The sequence below is a fragment of the Ipomoea triloba genome, chromosome 15 (genome assembly GCF_003576645.1).
Source record: "Ipomoea triloba cultivar NCNSP0323 chromosome 15, ASM357664v1".
In the NCBI taxonomy this organism is placed as follows: domain Eukaryota; kingdom Viridiplantae; phylum Streptophyta; class Magnoliopsida; order Solanales; family Convolvulaceae; genus Ipomoea; species Ipomoea triloba.
Genome location: NC_044930.1, coordinates 19,093,898 through 19,120,892, shown reverse-complemented (window position 1 = coordinate 19,120,892; position 26,995 = coordinate 19,093,898). Strand labels below are relative to the sequence as shown.

The window sequence follows — 26,995 nt, the reverse complement described above, 5'->3', positions numbered from 1 at the left end:
AATTTCCCTTTTCAATTTTGCAACGTTTTATTCTCCCAAAAATGTTCAATGACCAACCCAAGGGCTTCCCATGCCCCGACCTGATAAAACATGTTAGAGGATGTAAATCACGGTAACTCAGTAGCTCAACAGACATGATCAAATATCGGTGCGCACAAGAGATTTGCCACTGTGAACATAATCCCACATTGCTACTGTCGATTTTCAAACCTTGGTCTCTTCTCCCAAACACCGCTTATTGAACCATTGAGCTAAACATTTTCTATTTAGGGTCCATGCGTTAGAGGCCGAACTTCAGCTCTTGCTTGCACAGGAGGAACTGTACTGGAGGCAACGATCAAAGCAATTATGGCTGAAGGAAGGGGACTCAAATACCAAGATTTTTCATCAGTTTGCTAGCCATAGAAAGAAATCAAATTACTTGCATCGTTTGAAAGCTCAAACTGGTGACTGGGTTGAGGGTGAATAACTTGCATATAGAAAATGGACCCTAAAACTATCGTTTGATTAAGCTATCTCAACCGTCTAGAAGTTATTTTTGTCTTCAAAAAATGGATAAATATTTTTATTGAACAAAAATTTTGATTGAAAATAGTGAATTTTCTAGCCTTGTATGTACAGACTTAACAAAGAAAGTGTTACTCAGAATTAAACTGATAACATTTAAACATATCAATTGTGGGAATTGATTTGTTTTCGGATCTAGTACAATATTATCTCATCATCACCTAAAATTTTCAGACTTTTTGATAGTTTTAATTGTTTTTTTTTTGGGTACAATATGAAAGTACATCACTTTTCTCTTATCTGTAAATATTAATTTGTTCAAACTACTTAAAAGATTGACGTCAATATTTCTATGTAGCTTGACGCAAATTATACTGTGGACCATGGTCTACAATGCATTGTGGACCATGGTGGTCATGCTGATACTACAATTGTGTTGAACGGATACTGCAGTTGTGTTAAACTGATACTGCAGTTATATTAAAAGGGAACTGCAGTTACGCGGAACAGAGGTCGTTTCATCCGTTCAACACATTGCAGTACCAGTTCAACACTCTGCAGTATCAATTCAACACAACTGCAATATCCGTTCAACACAACTGCAGTATCAATTCAACATAACTGCAGATTCAGATGGATGAAACGGCCTCTGTTCTGCGCAATTGCAGTTCCCTTTCAACACAACTGCAGTATCAGCCATGATGCGTGGTCCACAATGCATTGTGGACCATGGTCCACGATATAACGACTGGTAACTTGAGATCAACATTATATTGTGAACTTAACTGCAAGTTATCCAACCGTGATTTAAAGCTTAATACTCCGCGTATTACAAGTCAAAGCAAACGTGTATTTGTTTTGTTGAGCTGGCAGGATTCATTGTTTCCTTGTGTCATTATATTCTCCTTAAAGGTAAATATTACCAAGTTTGTTGTATAATTTGCCAACTATTAACCAGTAACATGGTCCAAATCTTCGGGCGGGTTCGCGACGGGGGCCTCGGGGGGTTGGTGATAATTGGCTTGTGTTGGTAGGGGGACGGCCGCGGTCGGATGACGGGTCTGGTTCCGCTTCAGTCGGCCGTGCGGCGCCACCAGTAGTCTCGATTGAGCCGCAACGCTGCGAGGCGGAAGTTGCGGTTGTGGCGGTGTCTAAGCGTAGGCGTGAAGGTTCAGGTTCGGGCATGAGGCGGCAGGGGGCTGGTAGTGTGGACGTTGTTATGTCTGAGGTCCAAAAAAACTTGCATGTGGCGGGCACTGGTTCACAGGCCCGCCCGTCATCATGAGTACGTTAAGTTGGAACTGTCGTGGCTTGGGCAATCCACGTACAGTTCGTGAAGTTGTGGACTTAGTGTCCCGTAAGAAGCCTGAGTTTGTCTTCCTCATGGAGACTAAGGTTAACCGGGAGCATGCAGAGCGACTCCGGGTTAAGATTGGGTTTGAAGGTTTGTTTTACGTTGATTCCGTTGGTCGCAGTGGTGGTCTAGCTTTACTATGGAGGAGAAACAATACTGCCAGGTTGTTGAGCTTCTCCAATAACCATGTTGATATTGAAGTCTGTGTGACAGGTTTAGGGCTTTGGAGAATGACTGGGTTTTGTGGATTCCCGAAGCGGAGTCGTAGGAATGCTGCTTGGGATCTGTTGAAAACTTTAACAGGGAGATCACTGCTGCCTTGGGTTGTTCTGGGAGATTTCAATGATCTCCTGTTTCAGCATGAGAAGAGGGGTGGGAATCCACATCCAGATAGTATTCTTTGCGGTTTTGGGGAGACTCTGGATTCTTGTGGTCAGTTTCAGTTACCCATGCAGGGCCATCAGTTTACTTGGAGTAGGGGAAAGGGCACTCAGGAGTGGATGGAAAAGAGGCTAGACAAAGTTTTAGCTCGTGTTGATTGGTGTGAATCCCTACCAGCTGCAAATGTCACTAATATTCTGACCCGCAACTCTGATCATTTTGCCCTCTTCTTGGGGGTGAAGGAGTCTGGGGGCTTGTCGGCTGACATGCGCAGACAGTTCAGATTTGAGATGGCTTGGGTACATGATGAAGGATGTAGGCAACAGATTGAAATTGCGTGGCAAGAGGGAAGGGGTAACGGATTGATGGATTGCCTACAATACTGTGCCAGAAAGCTCCAGAGTTGGGGTGGTGAGCATTTTCACAAGTTTGGAAAAAAAATCAGGCGATTGAAGAAGGAACAGGCTGGGCTACATGGCCGTCTTGATACTGAGTCTTTGACCAAATTTCAGCACTTGGAGGCTGAATTGTGCCATCTGGAGAAGCAGGAGGAGGCTTTCTGGCGGCAGAGAGCAAAGCAACACTAGCTGCAAAGTGCGGATGCAAATACCAAGTTCTTTCACAGGTATGCTTCTGCTCGTAAAAAGAAGAATACTTTAACTCGTTTAAAAAATAATTCTGGCTTGTGGATTGAGGATGATGAGTTAAACATTGCTGTACTTGATTATTTTCGTGAGATTTTTACATCTTCTGGTTCTGTTTCTTCGATGGATCCCTTTGTTGCATCTATTGTGCCACGAGTTAGTCAAGAACAGAATGAAGTCCTATTAAGGCCTTTCAAGTTGGAGGAAGTAAAGGCAGTCTTGTTTTCTATGTTCCCAGATAAGGCACCAGGTCCTGATGGAATGAATCCGGGATTCTATCAGCATTATTGGGATGTGGTGGGAGGGGATGTCTCGGCATTTGTGCTTAGTTGCCTGAATAGTTGTTCCTTTCCGAATGGCTTGAACAATACCAATGTAGTCCTAATCCCCAAGAAGAGTTGACCGGAGGTGGTGTCTGATCTTCGGCCCATTGCCTTGTGTAATGTGGTCTACAAGATCATGGCTAAGATGGTGGCAAATAGGATGAAACCATTGATGGGGAACATTATTTCAGATTCCCAGAGTGCTTTTATTCCGAATCGACTCATCACTAACAACATCCTGATTGCAGCACAGGTGGGACATTATCTCAACAGAAAACAATGTGGCGTGGGAGGCTGGGGGGCCCTAAAGTTGGATATGGCAAAGGCATATGACCGGATGGAGTGGCCCTTTCTACGTCGTATGCTATCAGCTTTGGGGTTTGTCGGTCAGTGGATTGATTTGATAATGTTATGTGTGACATCTGTGTCATATAATTTTCTGGTGAATGGTAGGAGTGCTGGTCAGGTTACTCCCACGAGGGGCATTAGACAAGGAGATCCTCTGTCTCCCTATTTGTTTATAATTTGTGCTGAGGGCCTTTCGTTGCTGTTACAGCAAGCAGAAGCCAGAGGATTTATTCATGGATGCAGAGTAGCCCGGGGTGCCCCATCTATTTCACATTTATTTTTTGCAGATGATAGCCTTTTATTTTTCAAGGCAAATAGTCAGGAGGCGGGAGTGATCAAGCAGTGCCTAATTGAATACGAAAGCATGTCGGGGCAGGCAGTAAATTTCCATAAATCCAGTGTGTGCTTTAGTAGAAATACATCAGAGGCCGTAAGAGATGAAGTAGCTTCTGTTTTGGGGGTCACACAGGCTCCTAACTTTGGTAAATATTTGGGGCTCCCGTTTTTTATTGGAAAGGAAAAAAGGGTTGTATTCACTTATGTAGAGGACAAAATTAAGCAAAGGTTTAGCTCCTGGAATAAAAGATTAATTTCGCAAGTAGGGAAGGAAGTTTTTTTGAAAAGTGTGGCTCAATCCATGCCTACTTTTTCAATGAGTGTTTTCCTTCTTCCAGCTTCGGTGTGCCTGTCTATTGAAAGAGCTATGAATAGGTACTGGTGGGGCTCTAGAAATGAGAGAGGGATACACTGGAAGGCTTGGGACAAGTTGTGTATGCCTAAAAAATATGGGGGTTTGGGTTTCAAGGATTTGAGGGCTTTCAATCTTGCAATGCTAGGAAAACAGGGTTGGAGGTTTCTAACAAGGCCCCAATCCTTGGTGGCGCAGGTGTATAAAGCCAGGTATTTCCCCAAAACCTCGTTTATTGATGCTACTTTGGGGGGTAATCCAAGTTTTTGCTGGAGAAGTATAATGGCAGCCCATGAACATGTGTGTAGTGGAGTGAGGAGAAGGATTGGAGATGGGAGTGATTCCCTCATCTGGGGGCACCCGTGGTTGCCAGATGGGCCTAATCCCTTGATTCAAACCCCCATGCCAGGTCACCTAAATGGGGCATTGGTTTCAGGGCTAATTGTTCCCGAAACAAGAACATGGGATATCTCAATCTTGCAGGACTTGTTTACTACTACTGGTGTTAATCGTATCTTAAAAGTGCCTGTAACCCCGAATTACAAGGATTCTTGGTATTGGCCAAATCAGACACGTGGGTGTTATACAGTGAAAGAAGGTTATAGATGCATTATGGGAGAGGTGGAAGACCACCCCGAGAATTATGACAAATGGTTACATCTTTGGAAGATTAGATGCCCTGCAAAATGGAAAATGTTTCTCTGGAAAGCTCTATCTAATGTCTTGCCCACCACTACCAACTTGATTTTAAAGAGAGTGGAATTGGATCCAACATGCTCAATGTGTGGTCAAATGCATGAGACTATAATGCATTCATTACTAATGTGTGATTATGCAAAGCTTGTATGGCATGAGTCCTCATTGCAACTACCAAATATTGTTGGGGACAATTTTGCTACATGGTTCGGTGATGTCAGCTCCAACTTAACCAATGAGAATTTGTTTGTTGTGATAGCAGTTCTGTATCATCTCTGGAGAGCAAGGAACCTTGCGGTTTGGGAGAAGAAATTGCCACGGCTGGCGATGACTTGGAGGATGGCCGAAGCTGCTGCATCTGCATGGCGCCAAGTCCATCATTCGGGCAACGCAGACCATCATTCGCCGCACCGTCCTACGCAAATTCCACCAGAACCGCCGCATACAAATGGCCATCTTCTGTCATCAACTCCTGCCGATGCCGTGCACTACTAGTTCGACGCTGGATTCAACTCCAGTACCAAGACGACGTCGGTTGGGGCGGTCCTCACATCTCACGACGGCAGCTTCCTTGCCGCCTTTGCCTCGCGTCTCCCGGCGTGTTTTTCTCCCCTCATGGCAGAATCGTTGGCTTGCAAGGAAGTTCTTACATGGTTAAAAGGGCGTGGGTTGGATTCGGTGCATTTATTCACCGACTGTTCCACCTTACGTTCTCTCTTGATTTCTACACACATCGATATCTATTCTTATGTTGGGTTCTCAGTAGAGGCCTCTAAGTCTATCATGTCCTCTTTTCATTCATGTTCAGTGCATTATATTCCTAGGAATAGTAATTCTAGGGCTCATATTTTAGCATCTACGGCCTTTTACCAGGACGTACCGTTGTATTGGGAGGCTATTCCTCCTAACTCTATTGCTCATTTGTTTTAATCTACGAGTTTTGACTTGGTTTTCAAAAAAAAGTTCACATTTTTAAGTAATTATTGTAAATTTTATCATCATCCAAATATATATATATATATATATATATATATATATATATATACACACACACACACACACACATACTTTCTCAATCAATTGAAGTAAATCGTTATAATGCAACATCACTCTTTCTTTAATTGTAAGTTATTTCTGAAACTGCTTAATTACTCATTCTGATCTATATTTTCATCATAAAAAATAATTTTCCTTTAAAAAAAATGATCACATATGTTTCATATCATGATATGATATTATGACTTTCAAAAGGAATTTTAATTTTTTTATAGAGTTAATTCCACTTTTGGTCCTAGACTTATTAGGCGTTTGACAGATTTAGTCCTCCATAATAAAAATGGTCAGATTCTAGCCACACTCTTTGGACGTCGGACACTGTTAGTCCTCCGTCAGTTGTGTGGTCTGTTGACCGTGAAATCAAAGGGCTTTTTGGTCTTTTTGCGTGTTCTTCTTCTTTTTTTTTTGAAAACCAAACAATCACGACTTATATTAAATCATCAAAATAAATTGAAATACAATCAGGAGGGATAACATCCCAAAAACCAAGGACAGAAGAAGAACCAGTCGCCCGTGCAAGCACATGAGCTACATGATTCGCTGACCTCTTGACATGGCGAACAACAATGTTCCCGATGTCATTAGCAATTAACCGACATTGCTTTACGATAAGACCAACATAGGAAAAGTCCTGACTAACAGAATTAAAACTAGAGCAAAAATTTAAACAGTCAGACTCAACAATCACATTATTTAAATAACGACTCTTAATCCAGGTAAGTGCTTCCTTCACAGCCATGGACTCGGCAACATATGGATCCCGAGGACATTGGAGATGACCCCCGTAAGCCGCAACAAAATTCCCTTCATGGTTCCGAATCACCGCCCCAAAGCCCACAGAGTCGGCATGTAGAGCAGCATCAATGTTGCACTTTAAAAAACCAAAAGGTGGCGGATTCCATAATGGTGTAGGATCTGCAGAATTAGTCACAGGTGAGGGAGTAGTCAAAATAGCTTGTTGCCACTCACTAGCATAGTCATCAGCAAGTCTTCTAAGGGCCATAAAATCCAATTGATATGCATTCCATATAATCTCATTACGGGTGGTCCATATTGCCCATAATCTGGAGGCCATAAAAATAGTCATGGTTATGTCTGCCGCATTTAGCACACGCGACACAAAATCTACAAACAGTCCCCCATCAAAAAGATCAAACCCACTCCAAAGCTGACTAGCAATAGGACACTCACAAAAAATATGGTTGACAGTCTCAAAATTTGACGGGCATAACGGACAACCCCCACTGACCACAACACCCTTAGTACGTAACACTTCTCGCACAGGTAAAATATTTTTAACACAACGCCATAAAAAATTACGCACCTTTGGTGGGATTTTACTACTCCATAATTTTCTCCACTCCTGAAAGCCAAACCCACTGTCCTGATCAAGAGTATTGCGAACCAACAATTTGTAGCCATGCTTGACAGTATACTGGCCTTTGAGATCACCTTTCCAGTACCAAGCATCAGGATGCGCAAGTGACACCGGAGTATTCACGATTCTGGGAATGTCCTCAACATCAAAAATATCATGAAGTAGCTCATAGTCCCAGCATCCATTACTATCCAGAAGATTATGAACACGGGCATCACGCAGCTCGTTAATGCAGGCAGTCGTCACATAAGGATCAACATTATCCAACAGCCAAGGGCAGCCCCATACTGGCGTGTCCTTCCCATTACCAACACGACGAGCAACCCCCTCACGCAACACCTCCTGCCCAGAAAGTATGCTCCGCCATATATAACTAGGATTGTTGCCTAGAGTTGCTTCAAGAAAATTCACATTTGGAAAGTATTTAGCTTTTAGAATCCTGCTAACAAGAGATTGAGGGTTAACCAGTAATCGCCAGCCTTGTTTCGCAAGTAAAGCAATATTGAACTCATGAATCTTTTTGAAACCAATACCGCCACTAGATTTCGGAGTTGCCAACCTGGACCAACTTAGCCAATGCAAACCTCTCGCAGCTCCTTTACCCTTGTTCCACCAGAACCTATTCATCATTTTCTCAATGGAGTCACACACACCAATAGGGAGGAGGAAGACCGACATTGTGAAAATAGGCATTGATTGACCAACAGACTTTAGTAACACTTCCTTCCAAGCCTTGTTTAAAAACTGTTTCTGCCAAGAGTTTATTCGGTCCCTCATTCTTTGCTCAACAAATCTAAAAACTGCAGTCTTATTGCGACCTATAAACGATGGGACTCCCAGATAACGCCCAAAGTCTACAGATTGACGCACACCCAAAACACTTGCTACATGTCTGCACATATTCTGCTCAGTATTAGCACTGAAAGTGATGCTTGATTTATCATAATTAACCAACTGGCCTGAGGCACTGCTATAGAGATCCAAACAACTCTTGATTTCATGAACCTCACTATCAGTTGCTCGAAAAAACAACAGACTATCGTCGGCGAAGAAAAGATGTGATACCGAGGGTGCCCCCCGAGCCACTCTTATGCCGTGAATTTTCCCGCTAGCCTCCTGCTGCTGTAGAATCAAGGACAGACCCTCAGCACATATGATAAATATATAAGGTGACAACGGGTCCCCTTGTCGAATGCCTCTGGAAGGTAGCACTGATCCCACTGTTTCTCCATTGACCAAAATCTCATACTTGACCGATGTCACACACAATCTAATAAGGTCAATCCAATCCCTGGCAAAGCCCAAAGCACGTAACGTACCCTCGAGAAAGCCCCACTCCATTCTGTCATATGCTTTTGCCATATCAACTTTTAGGGCTGCCCATCCAATATTTCCTGCGCGTTTCCTTTTCAGGTAGTGACCAATTTCCCCGGCTACAATAATGTTGTCTGTTATTAATCTGTCAGGCACAAAGGCACTTTGGGATTGTGAGATAATAAGATGAAGAACCTCCTTCAAACGGTTTGCTATGACCTTTGCTAACACCTTGTATGCAACGTTACAAAGGGCAATTGGACGCAAATCCGATGTACGCTCGGGAACTTTCTTTTTCGGGATTAACACCACGTTGGTATCATTTAAGCCCGGGGGCAAGGCACAGTTAGCAAAACATGAAGTAACAAAACTGGTGAGATCAGCTCCAACAATCGGCCAGAAAGACTGATAAAAAGCAGGAGACATACCGTCTGGACCCGGAGCCTTATCAGGAGACATAGAAAATAAAGCACTCTTTACTTCCAAAGGCTCTACCGGTCGAAGCATGCGTGCATTCATGTCATGATTTATACGAACCGGGATTCTGTCAAAAAGCGTCGTGTTACAAGCTGTGGTCTGGAAAATGTGCATATAATAATTCAAAATCTCCTCATTCATAGCCTGACCATCAACCCACACCCCTTCTGAGTTCTTAATGGACTGCAATGAATTAATTTTCTTTCTATGACTGGCAAATCGATGGAAAAATTTCGTATTTAAGTCGCCTTCCTTGAGCCACAGCTGTTTTGAACGCTGTCTCCAATAGACCTCTTCTTGAGCAAGTAACAGCCTGAGCTCCTGGTCAAATTCCTTGAAAGAACGAATATCATTGGCAGACCGGCTGTTTCTAAGAGATTCTAGTCGTGACCTCAAAGCATGCACCTTGCGTCCAAAGTTGCAAAAATGTTCACTGCCCCAGCGCCGAAGGTCTTGGCTGCATGCATGAATACGACAAGGGAAATCAAGAGTGAATGATTGACGCCATGAAGCCTCAACCACATCCCTACATTGAGCATCTAACAACCAGGCTGACTCAAATTTGAATCTTCTTCCCACTCGACGAACTGGTCTGCCCTTCAAATCCAAAAAAATGGCACTATGATCTGAAGAAGTTGCAAGAATATTAAGAACCTTAGCGTTACCGTATAACTCTCTCCATTCAGATGATGCGACCGCTCTATCAAGTCGCTCCTCCACCCAATGTTCGGAGCCACGACCTCTCTCCCAAGTGAATTTATGACCTTGCATTCCAAGATCAAATAAAGCACAATCCTGAAGAGTATCATTAAAGCCCCGGATGAGGTTGTCAGGATGAGAAATGTGCCCTCTTTTTTCACTATGGCTAGCGATGTCGTTAAAATCACCAATAACAACCCATGGAAGCTTGGAGTGGGATTTGAGGTCACGAAGCAATGTCCAAGCCTGATGCCTGCGAGCTCTCTCCGGGAATCCATAAACGCAAGTGAGACGCCATAGTGATTCACCTTCCATCGTAACAATAACATCAATATAGTTATCAGAATAACTAAGAAGAGTGGCCATTCCAGATTCACGCCATAATAGAGCCAAGCCACCACCCAAGCCAACCCTATCAACACTGAACAAACCTTCAAAACCCATACGAACTCGTAAACGTTCTAGCTGCATCGAACGCGCCTTCGTCTCCATTAAGAAAACGAAGTTGGGTCGCTGACTGGACACGAAGCCCAGTAATTCACGAACTGTCCGAGGGCCACCCAAACCTCGACAGTTCCAACTTAATGTGCTCATATGGATGGGCGGGTCTGGACCACCGGACCCGCCAAAACCAAGTTTTTTGAAATGTCTTCCATTCTCACATCATTAGCAACCGACTAAGCTTCTTCGCAGTCACCCTCTCGACTGCGTTTAAGATCACCATGCAACACAACCCCTTCCTCAACCTGACCAGACTGACTAGAGGGAATCGCAGGGGTGGATGGCACACATGAAGGCGTATTCGGCAAATCCGCAAGAAGCCACTTAGCCCCAACCGGCTTAGGAGGCCGACGAACTCCTGCCCGCAGCCATGCTCCATACGGGTAATCCTTAGGCTCAATTCCTTGCTCATAAACCTTTCGACAGAAACGTTCAGAATGCCCAATCAATCCGCAACAAAAGCAAAAAGTTGTCAGTCGTTCATACTTAAACAAGATCCACTGGAAAGTACCATCACGCATGCGTAATTTCATTCTACGCTTTAAAGGCTCAGACAAATGCAGAGAAATCCTTACGCGGATAAAGCTTCTCCACGTTCCACCAAAATTATTTGGATCAGCAAATTTGAAAACACCCACATAATTCCCGATCTGCTCGATGAACTCCGCACTAGTGAACATAGTAGGCAGATCGTGAATCTGGACCCAATAATCAATGGAATCCAGGACAACTGCTTCAGGTCTCACACTAGGAGGAACAAGTTTGCAAACCAACGTGTTATTCTCGAAAGACCACGGTCCTTCGTCAATGACTCTCTGCATATCACGTCGATGGGGGAATTGAAACACAAAAAGATTGTCTTCAAGAGACACAATCCGGACACCCATAACAGGTTGCCAAACTGATGCCATAACTTGTTGCATGTGCTCAAACTTTATAGCCCGCTGTGTGAGAAAACGACCTACCAGTTCAAAATATATAACACTCCCACTAGCTTGATCAGTAATAGGTGCATCCAGACCTCCGGCGTCTTCTTCATCTAGCGACAAAACAGCACAACTTAACTCTAGCGCTCCGACGTCCATTGATCCGACAAACAAACACACAGACCAGAATCGTAAAAGACAAAAAGACGAACAAAAGGCGGTAGATAAACCAAAGAAAAAGCAGAAAACCCTAGGGAGAGAACTCTCTAAGATAACCTAGAGAGAGAACCGTTCTACCAAAGCTTGTTTGCGTGTTCTTCTTCTAATCCCTCTTAATTGCTGCAAAATATATTCATTTTCTTGATTGCTGCAAAATATATTCATTTTCTTGATTGTTGCAAAATCCCCATTGATCGTGCCACAACTGGGATTGAAATTTTCTGTCGCAGATTTGATCTCTTCAAAAGTGTACATCTTCACAGATTCTACCAAATCAGATACACTCCCATAGGACAGCCCCACTTCCTCATCTAATTTCTTCTTCAATGGCTTCTCAACTGCCTCAAAACTCTTTGTCACCATCTCCGCCTCACCTTTCTTCTCCCTTTTGCGGATACAAAGCAAGAAAACAACCCATCCTACAATTCCCAAACAACCAAGTCCTCCAAGAACACCCACCACAACATATTTCCACTTCTTGCTTGAGCTTTTACTCACAACTTGCGGAGGCGGTGACGATTGATCTGCAACATGAGTAATAGACGGCTAGGATTGAAGTGGAACCAGAATGTTAGCGACAAAGTAAAGGGGACTAAACCTCTGCTGTCGTCGTTACTGTCAGATTTCGATAGTGACCCTTTGTTCTTTAGCTCGAGTTCTTCGGATTCTAGCTCCGGCGCACTTTCCTCGTCGTTTCCTGGACCATTATCACTGAGAACCTCTTGTTTCAGTTCCTCCCGGCCTAAACCGGTCAGAACCACCGCCGAGAAATCTTCAAAAACGGAACATGAGAAATTGATGGAGTCCAAAACCACAGCCGTGAAGATGTATGCGAATATGAAGAAGATGAAACAGCCTATCTCGCCAGGGGCTCGCCTCACCTACTTCCTCAACTCTCTGTTCGCCAACGGGAAGCCCAAACCCGCCATTAAACCATCTCCGGAAGACCCCAAGCCGCCGCCGCAGCCGTCCACATCGGCGGCGTCGCACTGGTGTCTCTACAAAACTCCCAAGATCAATAATTGGGTGAAGAAGACTGTCCAATTTGACCCCTTTAGTAATAACCTTCAACGCCTCTAATTCATGTTCAACAGACAACATAAAAAGACAGAAAACCCATTCTAATTCACAGTCAACAAACGGCATAAGTCACGGAGGACTAAAAGTGTCCAGCGACCAAAAAGCGTTGCTAGAATCTGACCATTTTTATTATCGAGGACTAAAACTGTTAAACGCCTAATAAGTCTAAGACTAAAAGTGGAATTAACTCTTTTTTATATTAATTGACCACATTGCGAGATAATAATTAGATAGTTGTGCGTGCATGGGCAGCTCAATTCGTCACATGAGTGAAATTTAGGAAGAAAGATCAGGGATCGAGTCTCACCAACGACAATATGAGAGTAAACTCTCAAAGTGAAGGGACTCATTGTGCGCAGTAAGCAGAGGTCTAGCTTCTGTGTCCATCTGAGTTACCATTATTTACATCCTTCCAAATACTCTATTGGGCCCTTGAAGTTAGGTATTCAACCTTTTAGAATAAGAATTGGATAGTTGCCAATGAGATGTTATAAAAACTTCATTCATTAATTGAAATTAAATTCTTTAAGTTACATTTGGTTCCTAGAGTGAATTTTAGTAATAGGAAACATATTTCATATATAGAAAATGTAATAGACAAAAAATATATATAAAAAATTATTTCATTATTTGATTCGTTAAGAAATAAACTTAATGATTTCTATTTAAGTCTTTTGCTTATGAAATAAAAATGGAATAAATATTCAACAAAAAAGAAATACTATGTACCATCCATAATACTGAATGTTATGTACGCATGTATTGAATGACATGATAATAAGTTCGTCAGAGAGAAATAAAAACCAATCTTAGTTCTACATTGTAAAAATCAAAAAGATCATATCAATTTTTTCTTTTAAAAAATGCGGTGACATTTTTGCAATTATCACTAACTCTACTATGCAAACTTGAATACTAAAATATGTAATTCTCATACTTTTTCAGGTTTGCACATTTAGTATTAAAATTGCACTTAAAGTTTCGATTTTAAAGTTTATCACTGAATTTTTGGTTTTATCTGGTTTAGTTGTTCATTTTTTACTACTAAAAAGTCTAACATTTATGATTTAGATTTAAAATCTAACTTTTTCGTTGATTTTATAAAATTTTACCTGGTTTGCATATTTAGTAGTTAAAGATTGCTTATTTTATTTTTCAAATTTGCATAGTGAAGTTGATGATAAATACGAAAATGTCACCTATTTTTTTTTTAAAAATCTAATCAAATCCGTCAAATTTTTACAGATGTAAAGCTCATATGGGTTCTTGTTTCACTTTTATGGTGTTGTTCTCACAATATCTGTATCCTATATATATATATATATATATATATATATATATATATATATATATATATATATATATATATATGAATAAGGATCAAATGAGGACCTATAGTTAGGTGAGGACTTGTGGACTAATCTGAGCCTTATATTTAATTAATCCAATGGTTGTGGTTTTATTATGTTTTTAATTTAAAAAAGAAATTATACGCACGCGTGTTTGCATTCTTCAGGCTGATGAGGGTTGTTTCGGTCATTTGCTATTACTAATTATTTTAAAGTTCTTAGTTTTAAAACACATTGCCCGGCGTTGGTCATCTCCCAAGCGGAAAATTCCCATCTTCGCAGCTGACCTTGATTCCTCACCGTTCTTAGACCGGCGAACTCCTCTTCCACTGGATTCTTTGCGGCGTCTCTTGATTTCGTCTGAATGGCTGGCGACGGCAAGTCTTGATCGAATGCACGCTGACGGGAGAAACTGCCAGCGACCGAAGATACACCATTTGTCCCTCTTTCGTGTTCTTTATAGGGTTTGGTGCCTTGCTTATTTGTGGATGACTTTGTTGCATTCAGTGTGGTTTACTATGTTTTCATGTGGTAATGGATTCGCACACTTGTTCAATTTGTGTAATTTTTTCCCCTCTCTATGCCCTAGTCGTATGTTCATTCACTCGGAGGCCTATGTCTGTTGATGTTCTTACTACTATTACACTCTATCAATGCAATATTATTGGGTTTTGTTTTTGGGTGGTTGTAGAGTTAATTTGTCTTCCAAAATGCCACTGGTCGATTGGTGTGATGGCATAGGGCCTTTTGTTGACATTTCACTTGAATAAATGTCATGTTCCAATGTGGTTTACTTCAGATTTTGTTAAAAAATTCTTGAGAATTAGCAACAAATAAAAATAGGTAAATTTCGGGAATAGTATGCAGTACTGTATTTGTATTTTCCCCTAGAATGGTTTTTGAGCTTAAAGGTGTGGATGGTTTTGTGATCGCCTCCGTGAAGACTATGATATAACTCTGCACCAGTCTTGGGTAATCATTGACATGGTAACCTTTGACTTTGTTTCAATTTTAGTATTGGGTTATATGATTTTTGTTTGATATTGTTGACTATATTTTTATGTTATAGTTTCTTTTCCCTCTGTGTGATCGTGGACACTATTACATTATAAATGTGGACTTGAAGAAGATGAAGATGGAAATCATAGATAATTGCCATATTCCGGGTACTAACCAGTCCAGATATGGCAACGCTCTTGCGGACTTGGTAAGGACACGAATATCTTGTAATATTCATGTTGATTCCAATTTTTTTGTGCGTGTTTGGGGTTCTTTTATGTTCCGTGTATGGCTTGTCATGGGGTGTTGTGCAATGTGGTGATATTTGTTGTGCATGAGGGTTGGGTAAGCTGTGCATTTCGGTGTATGTAGTGGTGCATTCACTGGTGGCAGATCCGTGTTACTATCTTGATTTGCTAGTCCTTAAAGTTCGTTCAGGTGTTTAACTAGTGTTTTCTTTGTGAACATTGTAGCGAGCGTTCCTTGCTTCGTTTTTGTGGGTGTTAGTCTTCATGGGCAGGCGGATCGGTTGAGATGTTTGATACCGAAGTGTATGCAAATGTCTTGGAGGGACGGAACTATCTTGGAGGACAGTGGCATTTATACTATGTGCCACATGGAATGGTATTTGGGTCAGGGCGTTTCAAGGTGGGAGTATGGTATAGTCAAAGGTGACAGGCACATGCTTAATGATTTGCGTAAGAAGTTCATGCACAATATCTTGGTGTCCAACATCAATAGTCACAAGCATTTTGTAATTCAACGGGCGTTGGAGTATGATCACAATGTGTTTGGTCATGCTAGTTAGCATACGTGAAATAGTTATCTTTTTTTTTTTGTTTTGTTTTTTTGTTTTGTTTTTTTTTTTGGGTTTTTTTTATGATCTTTAGTAAGGTGTTGGTTTTTGACTTGTATAGTGCACTGCTGGTCTTTTTGGCCTTACGTCGTTATGGTGTGGCGTTTTTTGTATTAGAAGGGGTTCACTTTAGGAACAGGATAAGGGTGTGTGGCAGGGTACAATTCACGAAGTAAATATAGTTCATAGTTATGTTTCATTTACCTGTTTTGATATTTTTTTTAAGGAAAGAAAGAATTTTGTTATAATTACACATTAATAATATTTTATGTGGAGATTCTAAGCCCAGGTACATACTTAAATGCTGTCGTTGGAATTTCAACTTTCTTTTTAAATTCCAGTTCGTTGAACTCTATTAAAGCCTATCTTTATGCATTGAGAGATGTTTGTATATTGGGTGTTTGTACATTTAGAAATATTGGGGGGGGGGGTTGATATGCACAGCGTGTCCTACTGCATTGCACACCAATGTTAGGAGGGTTGCACTGGATGTGATCGAGCGTTGCACAGTTAGTCGTGGGGGAGGGGGGAGGGGGGGTTGATATGCACAGCGTGTCCTACTGCATTGCACACAAATGTTAGGAGGGTTGCACTGGATGTGGTCGAGCGTTGCACAGTTAGTCATGTTTTTAAATGTTGATTTGTGGGGTATTTTCTTTTGACTCATATTGGGGCGTTTCAATCAGCTAGGTCAACTCCTCCCCAAAAGCAACCATTACAAATATTCAAATTAAATAGCAGGTATCTCCATAAGCAACCATTACAAATATTCAAATTAAATAGCAGGTACGTCTATTATATAGGCAAGATTTTCAAGAGTTTTTTGAAATAATTAAGGTGAGTGCCATTTGAGGAGCTTAGTTTCCTAGGTTGCGTACTCATTTAACATTTGGCAACGACGTTCTCGCTTTGCTCCCTCTTCTAATTCTATTGCTATTTCCCTTTTGCCCTTTATCCTTTTGCCACTACCCTTGTTTTTTGCCACAACGGGTGGTTTGATGCCCACATATGTTGATGTTACTGTCCCGCATAGCTCCTCAATGATTTATGTAATCATCCATTATAAAAATCTAACTTTGTATTGTTTAGAAATAAATGGGAGCAACAGTGTTGGTGAATTATTGATATGATTATGACATTTTGAAGAAGGATAGTCCTAGCTAGCCTGTAGGTCACTTCAAACAATAAGATTATTTCATATCTTAAAAATAAGAATAACTTCATAATCGATAATTAAAAATCTTGGTCAGTTTGATTTGTCGTTTTTGGTTATGAGATCGAATAGTTTTTGGTTCATTATCCTTAATCGGTGGGTCTTACAGTGGGTGGTGATAGCCCTGATGTCTGTGTTAACCCAACTTTGGAGTTTGTGGGCAAGATATATCTTCTCAATGCCCAGTCCGCTATGTGCATTTGCACACCATGATATAGAGTAATGCACTAAATCTAGAACTGTGGTGCACAATTGGTGAGCTCTCGTCTTCGTTAATTATGTTCTCAAATGACGCACGACAGTTACAAATTAGTGAGAAATTGCAAATTGTTACATTTATTAGGTTTTCAACACATTTTGGAAGGAGAGTTCACCTCTGATTCAATGTGCTTGTTCGTGGGTCGCGAGGAGAGAGGGGGGAAGTAAACCGGTATACTATGCTTATTGTGGCTGGTGTTTTTTACATATAACATTTTAGCTTTATAATCATCTATGACAAAACCATTCCAAAAACAGACATTACAAAGTTTAATAATAAAATCATTGTTGCCAAAACCATTCCACAAGTAGGCATTCAAGAGGGTTTGGGAAAAAAGCGAAGTATCCATAACCATTACGAAAGCAAACATTCCAATTTTTGTACTCATTTCATATTTGGGAAATTATGACTGTCATGCCATTCTAACTGTTTACATTTGAGGCGTACACGTTTTGGCTTTGATTCGGCTAGTTTCACAATTTTTGTGTAGTCATTGAATCCAAAGCGCATTGGTGTGATAAGTTGCTGAACATGGTGCAATCCACCCCATTGGAACCATCGCCGTTTAATTTATCTTCACCTACATTTTTTGTAGGGTTATATCAAAATACTCTATAGTATTCATATTTAAAAGTGCATAAACCCTTTGTGTGATGGCCCATGGGGTATGTCTATGTTTAAAACTGGGTTTTCGTGGTTTTAGATAGTATGGTCGTTTCTCCCCAAGTCTCGACGAGTGTTACACATTATCAACTTCTGTGTTGCATTTTATCACCTGTAACGGTGCACAATACTAATAATAGCGTTGCACACTCGCAGCTGCATGGTTTGCAAAAGACAAGACAGTCAAACTATTCCTAATTAAACGGGGTATCAGAAAGTGTTAGCCAGCACAACAACCCTATGGCTAAGATGCATGTATGTATTGCAATGTTGCACATCATCAATGCAGGCATTGCACTGTCATAGCCACGTGGTGTACAAAAACCCTAGACATTGTTATTGCTTATGATTTTAGCCCATTTGGTATGGGAATGCGCTTGAACACCCTCTGCGTATGTATTATTCCTTTCATGTATTTTATCTAATCTTAACCCCCCCCCCATCGTGTGATTATCAGGACAAGCAATGTACGCATTCAGTTGCGGACGAACCCTTCGTAGTCGTAATTCTATTGAATTTATGATTGAAGAAAACATACCTGTTTGCATCGTATTGCTTGGCCTTGGACGTTGCCAAAATTGCAGAGTCGAATACCAGGGAGCCTTCGCGTGGTGGTCGTCCGTGGATTACGTTGCAAAACTGTCCAGGTGTTTATAAATTATCTATTTAAATGGGGGAGTTAATCCCATGCAGATGGATTTAGTAGAGTTTACAGTAATGCCCATGTGACATAAGTTATCAATTAGCGCCTTTTATTATAAGTGATAATCATAGCCGTTAGATCGAAACAAATGGATGCTCTGGATTAGTCCTCATGTCCTCACCTAAGGCTAGGTCCTCACCTGATCCGGACCCATATATATATATATATATATATATATATATATATATATATATATATATAAACATCTCCAATTGTGATTTTTGGGAAGGTTTCTACATATGAAAAAATTGATGTGTTAGTTTTTTACTAATGTGAAAACTAATTTTTGAGTGTATTTTCTTCATGCAAGACACTGATTTTTGCAAGAATTAAAAAATAATAATGAGACGCACAATTCAGTCTCATTGCCCACCCAGCAAGCGGCTGCCAACTTGAACGATTCCTAGTAGTTGTCAGCTGGTAGCCACTCAGAGTTTATCTACTTTTCTTATTACAAAATCTGGTGCACTTCTTTTCTTAAAAAAAAAAATTGTTTTAATTTAATTTTTGTAGTCCCACATACTCCATAATTTTTAATAATATTATACTATCAATTTATTTATTTAATTTTTTAATTTAATATTGTTATTAAATTTATAATTATCAATTAAATAAAAAATTTATAATTACCATTATAATTTAAAGAATGATAATAAATGGAAAAATAATTAAAATATAATGGAGGAAAAATGGTGGTCCACAAAAAACTTGGAAAAACCTAAAACAATACATTGAATGATTTTTGAAATTGAGTAAAATAGTGGATGATGACGGAAATATTGAGACTCATGAAAAACCTCACTAATAAAGTTGTCAAAGAGGTCTCTCGAAATTGTAATTTTTAAAAAGAGAAAATAATTTATTTATGGAAATTGAAAATTAAAGGATTTAGCATATTCACCAAAAAAAAAAAAACTTATTCTAAAAAAATATTATTGTATTCTATATATATATATATATATATATATATTTGAGAGATATTCTATATATTTTTTTGTTAACCAAACATTGTATTTCTTAAAAAGCAATTTTAAGAAGAAATCGCTATATTTGAGAGATATTCTATATATTTTTTTGTTAACCAAACATTGTATTTCTTAAAAAGCAATTTTAAGAAGAAATCGCAATATATATCATCCTTCCACCATATATTTCGTTAACCAGTAGACGTGGATCAAAAACCGACTTTTTTGTGTTTTAGTTACTATACGTGGTCGGTGTACATAGGTTTCTTTCTGCTATATACATTCTCCACTGTACTGTACTTTGTGAAAAAAGGAAGAGTCTGGTGGAGTAGCGGATCGGAGAAAATGGTGAAGGTGATTCTTGCGCTCTCTTTAATATTCCTTCTCGTAACGTCTGCTGTTACTCCCTCGTATGGCGGCTTCGGAGGCCGGGGTGGCGGCGGAGGAGGTGCAAGGGTTGGTGGAATGGGAACTGGTGGCGGTGCGAGTAATCGAAAACCCGGTACCGGTAATAGCGGTAGCGGAACCGGCGGCGGAGGTAATTGGGATCTGCCGACAGTCCCACAACCGCCTCCGGATGGATCTCTGTAGCTATGATTTTTTGGACATTTTGGAGCATCTACACTGGTTCTTGGAACAGTGTAAATACAAACAAATAATTTTGCACTGATGTGGGGGTTACTTTTTTGGAGAATTGAATTCCTGCAAAGCCATGGTTTATGTCAGAAGAGCAGAGATGTGGAGTTACTTTTTTGATGGTTTTTCTTTTGGTTTCGTTTTTTTTTTTTTTTCTTTTGGTTTTATCATGCTGCTTCTTCTATTTGTTTTTTTTTTAATTTAATTTGTTTGTTTTTATTGTTTTAATATTTTTGTTTCAATTTTTTTTATATAAAATACCACATTTAATATTTTTGATTTAACTTTTGAATGATTTAATTATAATTAAAATTTAAAATGATTAAAATGAAAAAAGCAACAACAAAAATTAATTTAAATGTTTGTAATTATCATTTTAATTAAATGTAGGTATGTTTATTTTAATTAATTTTTATAATTATAAATTTATAATTCAAATAAATAAATAAATAATTAAAATATATGATTTGGAAAATTGTGGGTCCACAAAAAACTGAGAAAAAAGCTTTAAACTAATGTGGAGAATAGTTTTTGTGATTGAGTGAGATAGTGGATGGTAAGGTGGATGTTGGGGCCCACAAAAAAATGGAGAAAAAACCCCAACTGATAAGGATTAGGGATGTCAACGGGGCGGGGGCGGGGAATGGGGTCCCCGTCCCCGAAATCCCTCCCCATTCCCCGTCCCCATCCCCATACCCGCGGGGATTTTTCGGGGACGGGGAATCCCCGCGGGGATTTTTTTAAATTATGTAAATTTAAAAAAAAATTAATATTATAAAAAAAGAAACTAAGCCTTAAATCTTTAAACAAAGTCCAAATTCATCATACATAAATCAATAAAATTAAAATATCCAAACTCTAAAATTACTATAAATATCCAAAGTTTCAAACAAAAATACATAATCATAAAATGCTAAATACTTTAAATTATTTCAAACTCCTTCAAAGTCCAAAGTCTAAATATAAGTACATAACAAAACAAATGAACTTCTAGGATTTTAACTTTTAATTTCTTATATACTTTGTATATAAATAATATATAATATATAATATAATATAATAATATACGGGGAATCGGGGATGGGGCGGGGAGCGGGGATCGGGGTTGGGGCGGGGAATACCCTCCCCGTCCCCGTCCCCGTTCCCCGCGGGGATTAGGAATTTCTCCCCATCCCCGCCCCCGTTCCCCGAAATAATTCCCCGAACCCGCCCCGTCGGGGCGGGGATCAGTTTTCCCCGTCCGGGGCGGGTTGAATTGCCATCCCTAATAAGGATGCTTATTCGATTGTACGTTTTAATAGCTATAGTCAATTTATGTTATGCAAGGTGATGTTTGGATAAATTAAAATTATTATGTAATTGCATTTGAAATATTAATAATTATTTATTTATGAGTGACTTTCTCGTGAGGTTATCTTACGAATCTCTAATATAACATGAGTCGAATTTGATCAAGTTATAAAGGCTAGGCTGCGAGGCCCAGCCCAAGGAAATAAGATGACCAAGAAGAGCTCAAGAAGAATATTCAATATGGAGCCAAATTAAGAGATTTAGAGGATTGATCCTATTTTGTACTATGATAGGATTGGGCTTCCCATTCCTAAGTTAACAAAGACTCCTGATATGAGGTAGTCTATGATTTCTATTGCTTATAGGGGTCTTTTTGTGCCATACAGTATATTTTTGTGCCTACCAGTGCACTTTCATATGCCTATATGAATTGAAATTGCATAGAACTCATCTTTTTTTATAATAACTTGTAGTGCAAAAATTCTACTCATATAGTGCAAATATTTAAACCTAATAGTGCAAATATTCTAACCTAACTGTTTACATAATAACTTGTAGTGCATAAATTCTACTTATACAGTGCAAATATTAAAATCAAACAGTGCAAATATTTAAACCTAACAGTAAAATATTCATTCGTCTTTTTAAAATGTTGTAATTCATACTGTTTTGGCATTACAAAATATGGAAATGGTCAATCCTCTTCATTTGTTAATTCCTTTCGAAGTGGGCAATTCCTACTGTCATGTCTCTTGTCATTTTCTAAGTAAGCATCACACGTATGACATTTTCTTAAACCTTTCTTTGATGCATCGATTGCTAACTCCTTTTTCCCTTTCATACGCTTACCAAAGCCCTTATTTTTTGCTTTTCTTGGTGGTAAAATAGAGATCTCGGAAGGCTTAGATGACTCACAATAAGACTCTATGACTGCATTCTTCCTATGAGGAGGGGATAAATCAGCTTGTTCCTGTCATCAATATCAATTTTTGTTGTTTAATCACTTGTCCAAATTCAACCAATTTATCCATTTTCGCTTCTTCTGCTAGACCAATACAACACTGCATATCACCCCACAATTGTGCTAACAACACCTTCCTCTCATCCATTCCTGCACCTTGATCAAATGTGAGACCATCAATATGGAAGATTGGCTTTAAGGATGCATCCTTAGTCCATCGATTCAGCACATATTTCATAGGGATTTTATCAAAGTTTAAATCCTTAAAAACCACAAAAGTGTGGCTACACAACAATCCAATTCTTCCAAACATCTTGCAACTACAAACAGCTTTCTTTTCAGTTACATTGTGCTCCACAGTAAACTTTCTATCACTGCCATCTTTGATCTCATAATATAGTATGTCACCATCTTCTCGAACACTCAAAACTCGACAATTAAAACATGTTGTGCATATTTCCTTCTGAATATCGTAAAAAATAGAGAGTGTGTATACAGTTGAAGCATGCTTTTCAGTGGGCAAAGGTGTCTTCATTTTTGGGATGTTCCCCTCACTATCACTTGTAAGTTTTGCATGATTGTGTGTTTGAGAGTCCAAAGCACGCTCAAACTGCATATAAAATGGGACAAGACTAGAGAGAGGGGTAGTAAATCGACTAAAAACACCATTTTCACCTTCTGAGCGTGATGTAGTCCTCAATAAACCAGCCATAGGAACATCTCTGAAATAGGCTGGTATCCAATATCTTCGCAACTCAAACATTTGTACAAACCAGTTGTTGTTGACTAAATCAAACTCTTCCATGATTGAGATCTCCATTCATTCTCGAATTCAAGAGGTTCTAAGTATGAGCTCCACACAACAGAGTTCAATTTCTTCCTAAAAATTTCATTATTACTTAGCACAGAACCAACCTTTTCACCCAACTTGCACATAATGTGCCACATGCAAAAACGATGCCTAGCTTCATTAAATACAGCTAGAATTGCTTGTCTCATTGCTGGATCTTGATCAGTAACAATTACTTTTGGCTCTGCACCCATTGCTTTCTTAAAGTGTTCAAATAATTTTGCACTAATGTGGGGTTACTTTTTTGGAGAATTGAATTCCTGCAAAGCCATGGTTTATGTCAGAAAACACAGAGGGAGAGATGTGGAGTTACTTTTTTTTTTTTTGGTTTTTCTTTTGGTTTCGTTTTTTTTTTCTTTTGGTTTTATCACGCTGCTTCTTCAATTTTTTTTTAAATATAATTTGTTTGTTTTTATTGTTTTAATATTTTTGTTTCAATTTTTTTTATATAAAATACCACATTTAATATTTTTGATTTAACTTTTGAATGATTTAATTATAATTAAAATTTAAAATGATTAAAATGAAAAAAGCAACAACAAAAATTAATTTAAATGTTTGTAATTATCAATTTAATTAAATGTAGGTATGTTTATTTTAATTAATTTTTATAACATGAGTCGAATTGGGTTAACATAAAAATATAATGCTTATACTAGAAAATGTAATACTAATTCATGGATGGTAAACTAATTTGGCTAGTAGGACCACTTTTCGGGCCACCGATCGGATTGATCAAGTTATAAAGGCTGGGCTGCGAGGCCCAACCCAAGGAAATAAGATGACCAAGAAGAGCTCAAGAAGAATATTCAATATGGAGCCAAATTAAGAGATTTAGAGGATTGAGCCTATTTTGTACTATGATAGGATCTCCCATTCCTAAGTTAACAAAGACTCCTAATATGAGGTAGTCTATGATTTCTATTCATTATTGGGGTCTTAACCCAAAATATGTATAAATAACCCCCTATTCTTATATATGATAAAGGACAAACATATTAATCAATACAAAATATTTATTCTCTCTATATTTCTCATATACTCGTTATTTTAACGGTAGTGTTGGCTAACCGTTTACTGGGTAGTGTTGGCCAACCGTTTACTGCCCAAAAATCACAAACCAACATTGGCGATGTCTATGGGTCGATAAGAAATGTTTACGTTCGTTCCTTAACAAACCTAAACACAAACACTAAACCCTAAGATGGTGACTACACGCTAGCAAACCCAGTCTAGCAGATCGACTCGCGACCTCCGTTCACTATCTGGTTGCTCCACTCGGCCAAGGGAGAGTGACCTGGAAGAAGATCGTTAAGAAAAAGAGGTGCAGTAATCATCTGGATCGGTCGTTGAATTCTTACTAGTTGGCCAAACAGATCTCGCCCTACGATAATAGAGGTTGTCGAACGCATCTTGGAGGCTCTATAGTGCTACCTATAGACGGGAAAGACGATCCCTACAACGATGGAACCCATTGGTCGTGGTCGGTCGTAGAAAACAAAAGGGCAAGACTAGTCTCCAGAGAAAATGCAATGACCTAATTCACTTTCTAATCGAGAAAATCGTTAGGCACGCTCAGTTCTAGATCAATTGGGTCCTTGGAGCCAGCCAGGCGCTTCTAAACGTCAAAGCCATGACGACCAACGAGTCGAAACTCAATGAAGAACAACAAGACCCAAACCACGTAGATGGCCCGAGGCCGCTAGATTAGCGGAGCCTTGGACCAACAAGCTCCAAGCAGTAGAATACTTAAAGGTTGGTTCTCTTGATGGTATAGCCGAGAGTAATGGAGAAACATTAGAACCTGCCCGGGAGGTTGCTGAATTAGCAAAGGATGTTAGAGATCTTAAGCGCAAGGTTGAGGGTAGAAAGGACCGGTCGACAGCCCGGTCGCTGCTGTCCGCTAGCACATTCATGAAGGCCTACCCCCGGGGGTCGGTCCGCATCGAGATGTTTTAGTCATAGCCATGGATATAGCTGGCACCGTCGTCAGACGAGTGTTGGTAGATACAGGCAGTAGCATCAATGTGTTGTATTTGGACACTTTTAATAAGTTGGGGTTGGCGAGAGACGTCCTGAAGTCAGTAAAGACATCCTTGGCGGGGTTCACAAGCGACTCAATAGAGGCGGAAGGCTCTATAAGGTTATTCGTCGAGCTGGGCACGTATCCGAATGTCAATATTCTAGAGATGGAGTTTGTAGTCGTCCAGTTAGAATGCTAGCTCACATAATGTAATTTTGGGAAGGCCGAGATTGGAAGATTTGGGGGCACTAATCTCTTTGCAGCATCTGTGCATGATGTTCTGGACATGATGTTCTGGACGCCCAATGGAGTTGGGGTCGTGCGGAGTGATCAGAGGTGGCCCACGATTGTTACTTGCAACATGTCGTAAAATGGGTAGTGCAGACTTCTGGGTTCATACTATCGCCAAGAAGGAAGAACTAATAGAGCAAGTGCTAGAACGACCTGAGACGGCTCTTGAGCTAGAAGAGGTAGAGATTGACCCAACTCACTCTGAAAGATGGGGGCGAGGATTAGAAAGGGTTTGCCAGACACCGTTAAAGAGTCGATCGTGCAAGTTTTGAGTAAATACCGAGCTATATTCGCATGGGGACTCAAGGATATGCCGGGAGTGGACCGGTCTATAATTACTCATTGGTTAGCTGTGGATCCAACTTATAGGCTAGTCGTGCAAAAAAAGAGGCATCTCTCAACCGACCGTAGAGAATTCGTAAAGAAGGAGATCGATGCTTTATTAGCTGCCGGGCATATTCGAGAGGTCAAATATCCCAAGTGGTTGGCCAAAGTGGTGCTGGTCCCAAAACAGCCCGCTTGGAGGATGTGACGATTATGATTCCAGTTCTTATCATTTCGCACCTTCCAAAGAGTCCAGAGACACGCCTCAAAATTAGTTGCCACTGACCTAGAACCGTTCTATAAACATAGATTCATGAATTGTAGGAGAGAGGTACTCCGGTTAAGAAAATATGTGAAAATACCTTCATCCTAAACCTGCCTAGAAAAACTACACTCAAACAAAACGTGTTCCATAGTCTCCTGTGCATGCTGACAGAATGTGCATCATTCATTGGTCACAATACCTTTATTACGTAGATTCTCACGAACAGGTAATATGTTACGCGCACACCGCCCCAGAAGATTACGAACTTTATGTGGAGCCTGAACTGACCAGATTTTATCCCAAGCTTGGAACTACAGCATGTGTTGTTCATCTAGTATCGCCTCTAGAAGTCTACGATAACCACTCTTGATCATGTATTGACCACGCAAATCATCCTTCCAATAACAACTGTCAGAGTACTCATGACAAATAGGAGTATTAAGAATTATGGGGATATCCTCGGGCCTGAACAAATCTTCTAAAATTTCCAAATCCCATGTTTTATTCGCAATCATAAGTCTGGAGACTTTTTCATCTTTCAACTCGGGTATGCAATCTGTGACGAGATGTAGATCATTCCTGCATGCCAACCATGATGTGCCCCAAATAGTCGTGTCCTCCCCATTACCAATATGACGGGATAGACCATCAACAAGGAGGTTTTTTGCTGCTAATATGCTAGGCCACATGAAACTGTTATTATGCCCCATTTCTGCTTCGTGAAAAGATGTCCTTGCTTGACAAGTAAGGACACATA

At 39.9% G+C, this 26,995-nt stretch overlaps 3 protein-coding genes across 3 annotated transcripts; 1 reads left to right on the top strand and 2 right to left on the bottom strand.

The window, feature by feature from the left end:
* The first annotated feature begins 1,788 nt into the window (after positions 1-1,788).
* LOC116005823 lies at positions 1,789-3,288 on the top strand. Its single transcript, XM_031246059.1, has 2 exons — positions 1,789-2,771; positions 2,868-3,288. The coding sequence occupies exons 1-2, from the start codon at positions 1,789-1,791 to the stop codon at positions 3,286-3,288; spliced, it is 1,404 nt and encodes a 467-aa protein (XP_031101919.1).
* Positions 3,289-10,542: 7,254 nt separating this feature from the next.
* On the bottom strand, positions 10,543-11,451 carry LOC116005821. Its single transcript, XM_031246058.1, has one exon. It carries the CDS (start codon positions 11,449-11,451, stop codon positions 10,543-10,545), a length of 909 nt encoding a protein of 302 aa, XP_031101918.1.
* An 11,032-nt stretch (positions 11,452-22,483) lies between these two features.
* Positions 22,484-23,305, bottom strand: LOC116005820 (protein FAR1-RELATED SEQUENCE 5-like). Its single transcript, XM_031246057.1, has one exon. The coding sequence runs from the start codon at positions 23,303-23,305 to the stop codon at positions 22,484-22,486; it is 822 nt and encodes a 273-aa protein (XP_031101917.1).
* Positions 23,306-26,995: the final 3,690 nt, after the last annotated feature.